General features: G+C 46.2%; 1 protein-coding gene across 1 annotated transcript in view; it reads right to left on the reverse strand.

The window, feature by feature from the left end:
* Positions 1–815: 815 nt before the first annotated feature.
* LOC101656618 (carcinoembryonic antigen-related cell adhesion molecule 6-like) overlaps positions 816–6,017 on the reverse strand; it is a 28,735-nt gene continuing 23,533 nt past the window's right edge. Inside the window, exons 7-8 of the mRNA XM_030886356.2 lie at positions 1,060–1,186; positions 816–912 (exon numbers count right to left, since the gene is read on the reverse strand). Of these exons, the coding sequence (XP_030742216.1) occupies positions 816–912; positions 1,060–1,186 (224 nt within the window). The remainder of the gene's footprint in view (positions 913–1,059; positions 1,187–6,017) is intronic.

Consider the following 6,017-nt stretch of genomic DNA (forward strand, 5'->3'; position numbering starts at 1 on the left):
ATATTCACGAGTATCATTGGTCCCAGTCCCACAGGTCAGGGCTGATGTGGCCACTTTGAAGGCTGTCTGGATTGTTCTATGTTTCTCTTCCAAAAACCACAGGCAATGGTCGGAGGCACTCTAGGGAGAGGTCTCAGGGCACCCAGTTCTCCAGGCTGAATGTGCACTTACTCAGGTTCGATGCTGGAGGGTTCTGATCTTCAGGCTCCCTTTGACTGCAGCCCCTAGGAAAGGTTTTTTACTTGTGGGGACACAGAAGAGGTCACGGGCATGAGATCAGACAGAGGCCAGAGAGAGGGGCCAAGTTCCAGCAGCGGAGTGGAAATTTCCTCTCGCCATCGCTGCGGTGCTGGGGTGGGAGTGGTCGTAGGTAGCTGAACAGAGGGAGGACACACTGGGTGTGGGGAGGGAGTAAAAGAACCACATACATGGTATTTTGAGCATGGTATTGATCTTGAGTTCAATTGTTGAGATGGGTTGTGTGCACCTATATCATATGTTTCGTAAAAACAAAACCAAAAAAGCCCTCCAGGTTCCTTATCCTTCCCGCCTACAGAGCGCTTGGAGCGGATTCCAAAAGAGGAGGAAAAGAACAATTGAAATGGACTCGGAGCCTTTACTACCAAAGCGGTTCACCTCAGACAAAGAAACAGACAGACAGACAGACAATCAGAAAAGAAGCCACATCTGCCTCTGCCCCAGAAGAAAAGGAGCCTCAGGCAGCTGCCGGTCCAAGAGAAAGCTGACCCAGCGGGTGCTAAGAACACAAGAAAGCAATTTCCGTGGACCCGGTGGTTATGAATAAACATTAGGGGTTACTGTTCCCCGAGGAATGGAGCCATTACTGGGCTCAATCTGTGGTTGCAGAGACTGAGGACACAGTCTCCGGGGAAGACCTTGTGAGGCAGGAACCTAGATGGAATGAACAGGGCAAGTCTTCGGGGGAGTGAACAGGGGCGTAGGCTGAGCTAGGTCCAGCACCTAAGGCTGTAACCTCCCTCTTCCTGGTCTGAGGTCAGTCTGAGAGCAGGCGATGAGGTGGGGAGTGCATCATCATACCTTCTAGTCCTGGCACGGAACAGGAAATACCCCAGGGTGACCACCAGAAGCACTATGACCAGGGCTGCAATCACCAGGCGGGGGATGGTCTCAGCAGAGACGACCAGACCGCCTTCAGACCTGTCACCTGCAGTGGACAGAGAAGGAGAGAAACTTGAGATTCATCACCCGTGCCCTGTGGATTCTCACCATCAGGACTCGCTGTCATGACTACCAGCAGGTGGTCCTGCGTGCACCTTTCCTAGGCCATGGGCACACCTTGTGAGGAGAGGCCTCCTTTTTGATAATTCCTACTTAAATGGAGCATCAGTCATGAAGGTCCTTCTCCCTGAATCATCCTCTGCCTTCAGGGGAAAGCCATCCAGGAGGACTGAGGTGGGGTGAGAGGTAAGCTCCCTCAGATTGTTCCTCTCCCTCAACAATTGTACCTGGTCGCCCGCGGGCTCCCAGCTCCTGAGTTCTGCAAGTGCCCTCCGGCTCGCTGGGATGGGACCTAGTGGGCTGATTGCATCACATAAAGTACATTTCCCCTGTGTATTATCATCTGAACGTTCTCTAGTCTATTTACCATCGTCCAGTCCAAGCATCTTCCCAGCCTCTGACTGAAGGAATGATGGAGTTGTGGCTCCAGAGAGCTGAACATGTGCAGGGCGGTGCTCATGGCATCCAGACACTGCCTCTTTCTGGGAGGGGGCATCTCCCTTCTACTGCTGAGTGGGGAGACCATAGAGGTGAGACAGGACCTGAATGTGACTTTGTGCAACCACAGTGACAGTGTTAACACTTAGTCCCACAGTGAAAAGTTTCCACAAATTGATGCAGCACTGGAAGCACTCACTGGCTTATGCCAAGAACTTTGAAAGGCAGCCAAACCTGGCCAACCAGCTGGGAGAGATCCATTTTTGTGCCCATTCCAAAGAATGGTGTGTTAGACCTGGTTGACTCGAGTAACACATTTAGTGACCCTCATCTACACATGTAGTAGAGAGCTTTGTATCAGGAAGCTGGATAGATCAGGAACACATCCCAGCCCAGTCCAACCCAAGCCCATAAATTTCCTACTGGTCCCCCTTCAGACTCATGCAGCCACATGCAACGATGCAGAATGCGAGATCATCACAGGCTGGTGGGTGCAAAGGCTTGTGGATCTAATGGTGGTGGCGGCATCAAGGGGCTTGCAGGTCTCAGTGTGGTTCTTCAGCAGCAAAAAGGTGAAATCAGTGAGAGGAAGGTGCCAGTCTCCAAGAGCCATTTATCTCAGTTGTACCTCCAACAGAGGTCATTAAGCTGCAACCTGATTCACAGGCCAAACTCTAACCACATTTTTCCACGGGTGTCATGTGGCACAGAAAACCTAACTATGGCAAATGGTGACCCATCCAAATGCAGAAATTATGGAACAATATCATTAATATCACATTCATGTAAAATGTTTCTCAAGATAAATAAAAAAGGTTGCAACCCTCCATGGACAAGGAGCTGCCAGAAAGTCAAGCTGGATTTATAAAAGGACAATGGAACAAGGGATATCATTACTGATATCATATGGATCTTCCCTGAAAACAGAAGATGCCAGAAAGATGTTTTCTTATCTTCAGTTGACTATGTAAATGCATTTGACTGTTTGGGGCATAACAAATTATGGATAATATTGAGAGTGGGAATTCTAGAACCGAAAATTGTACTCTTTTAGAAGCTGTACATGGAACCAGAGTATTATTGAAAATTAGGAAAGGTGCGTCAGAATTGTGTCTTTTTACCATACTTATTTAGTCTCTGTGTGAGATAGTTAGGGTTTATTGTGCCAACCTGGCAGATAAACTCATGTGGGATTAACTGAAGGGTGGAAAGATAAATGGCTTGGTGAGCCTCACCTGTCTATTTCTTGGGTCTCTTGCTTTGTGATGGTCAGACCAGGGTGCGCCTGCCTTGGCCAGTTCCATGCTTCAGCTGGAAAGGCTCACTTCCTGCAAGACATCTCTGAATTGAAGCCATATGGACCTACCCTGATGCAACCCTGGGTGCTGGAGCAGCCGTGTGGAGATCCCTGCCAGCGCTGAGATGCTTACAAACTCACTGATTCGGCTTTCCTCCTGCAATTGGCATCATTGCGTTTGTTTTGTGAGATTGAGGAGGACTATGTAGATTGATGTCAGACATATGGGCTAATTTTGGACTTATGGGCTTGGATAGGACTGGGTTAGGATGCTTTTTTAATGTACATTTGCCCTTTATATAAAACTCTCTCTTATATACATCTGTTGTTCTGTGGATTTGTTTCCCTAGTTGACCCAGACTAACACGGTGTGCTAAACAAATTATCTGAGAGTTTGGACTGTCTAAAGAACTCGAGGAAGGCTCATTAGAACTTATGATATACAGTTGACACTACCTTACTTGCTGAAAGTGAAGAGGCCTTGGAACACTTATTGATTAAAATCAAATAATGTAATTGTCAATATGGATCACAGCACGATGTGAAGAAAAGAAAAATCCTCAGAACTGAACCAATAGACAACATTATGTGAAATGGAGAAAGGACCGAAGTTGTCAAGGATTTCCATGATGTGAATCCACCATAGTGGTCATGGAAGCAGCCGTCAAGAAAGCAAGTAACTAATTGTAGCCCCAGTCTGAGAATAATCAGCTCTTATGAGATGGCCCTGCCTGATGCTCGCCTTTGTGAAGAGATCACTGAAGTATGGGTGCAACAGCAAAATGTGGTGAAGAAAGTAGATGGTGCCCAGCTATCAAAAAGAATAGTGTCTGGAGTCTTAAAGGCTTGTCTTCAAACAAGTAGCCATCTAAACAAGGTGTCAACTAAGTCCATAAGGAAGAAGCACACCATCCTGTGTAATTGAAGAATAATAAATACTAAAATCCAAAATAGGGAATAGTATCAGAGCTTCAATTGGGGGCACACTCTTTGCTAAAGGATATGGATGATAGTGGGCGCCAAAAGTTCATTTGTAGATTCTGGTGAATCTCTGCTGACCATTGTCTAGTGAATCACCTTAATATTAGACAGAATATTGTAAACTCAGTATGATGGCAGATGTAATTTGGCAGATATTCAAATGCAAATCAAATCATTTGATTTTCTTTTGACTCATTTTTTCTAATTTTTAGTATTTCCTGCTTTTTCTCAATAAAGATTATTTTTCAGTTTTATTTTGTTATTGTTGTTTTCTTTAAAAAAGCATTTTTGTATGTTTTCAAGTATATGGAATGAAGGATGACACATCTATAAAGACAATCTCTGGATCAATGACACATGGCGGGTATGAGAGGGAGCTCACAGGGAAATGGGGAGCTAATAATGAGTACTAGAAGGAAGAAAATGCTCTAGAACTGATTGTAGCGAGAATTATACAACTCTTTTTAATATGAGTGAACCATGGAAGTATATGCTAGCTGAATTTTATGTCAATAAAATGATTATTTTTTAAATGAAGCAAGTAACACCACGTTGGGCCGTATGCTGCACAGGGTCTCTCAAAATTGTTGTGAGATAGAGATGTCACTCTGAGGACTAATAGGCTCCTCCCCCAAGCTGTGGCATTTTCAATCACCTCCCACGCACATGACAGCTGAACAGTGAGCAAGACAGACCAGAGAGGAATTGATGCGTGTGCATTAGGATGTTGGTGGAGAATATTGAAAGTAGCACAAGATCAAAGAAATCTGTCATGGAGGAAATGCACAACAGAATACTCATTAGAGGAAAGGATGCTGAGACTTGGTATCCTAGTAGTCTCAGGAGAGACCAGTCCGTGGAAAAGGACATTGTGCTTTATACAGTAGACAGTGACCCTCAGTGAGGTGGACTGACACAGTGGCTAGAACAATGGGCTCAGACATAACAATCATGAGGACGACTGAGGAGCGGGCAGTGTTTTGTTCTTTTGTAGCGAACTGACTAGATGGCACCGAACAACCACAGTGCCTGGATGACATTGCAGAAGTTTCCCCCAGCCTCACCACTCTTGACGTCTTTATGGTGAGGGAGCTGCTGTGCTGGGAAAGCATTATCCTCTCCTTGAGCCAAAGGCTCTGCCCTTTGAGGATCCACCCGATGGAGATTGTAATGTGGTTAGTGAGGCAGGTCAGGTCTATAGAGCCCTCATGTTCTGTGACTAGGACGGTGCTGGCTCAGATGGAGGGCTTGTCACCAATTCAGCCTGAAAATTGAGGAGGTGGCTATGTGAGAAGACTTAGGGGCAGGGACACTGTCTTTCCTATAGCCAGTTTACAGGCCCCCATTGTGATCTAACACATGACCTCTGCCGATGTGTGTCTATCAACGGTTGACTTATGAGAACAGGGAAGCCCTCCCGCCCCTTGTTGAGGAAATAAGTTGCCTCTCCCTGACTGGGACCTGAACTTCTTGTAGTGTCCACACTAGGACTTCTTCTCAATCCATATCTGCTCAGGCAGAATATTTGACCCTTGGGCCTCTGTGTGGCCTTTTCCTAGGGCCTTGTGCGACTTTGGAAGACAAAGGTCCCTCTCTAGTGGATACAGTCATGTATGGAGGGAAGGCAGGTTCACAGCTGTCCATGTCTGAATTAGGGCAAGAATACTTAAGGAAGGGAAGTAGTCTGGAATTTTAAAAAGTAATTTACGTAGAATTGAGCATGGCCCAGCCCAGTCTTCAAAACTTTTGGAATTGGAGAGTTTTCCCAAAAAGGATTGATAGGGTTCAAAACTTTTACTTCCTGTTCTGTAGACCGACTGGCAGGTGATGGAAATTTCTGGAGAGAAGTGCATCCTTCCAACAAAAGATGAGTCCTTTCTGCTGCCCCTCTACTTTACCAAGCAGAGGCCTCTCTCCAGGGCCTGGTCTCTCCACACAACACGTCCAAAGCAGGTGACATTCGGTCTGGCCGTCCTTCCTTCTAAGAGAGTTGTGTTGGTTCTCTTGGCACTCCATGGTGCTTCCACTATCCATTGCCAGC

Source organism: Echinops telfairi, unplaced genomic scaffold (genome assembly GCF_000313985.2).
Source record: "Echinops telfairi isolate 266 unplaced genomic scaffold, ASM31398v2 ScPeMD7_655;HRSCAF=1070, whole genome shotgun sequence".
Lineage (NCBI taxonomy): Eukaryota > Metazoa > Chordata > Mammalia > Afrosoricida > Tenrecidae > Echinops > Echinops telfairi.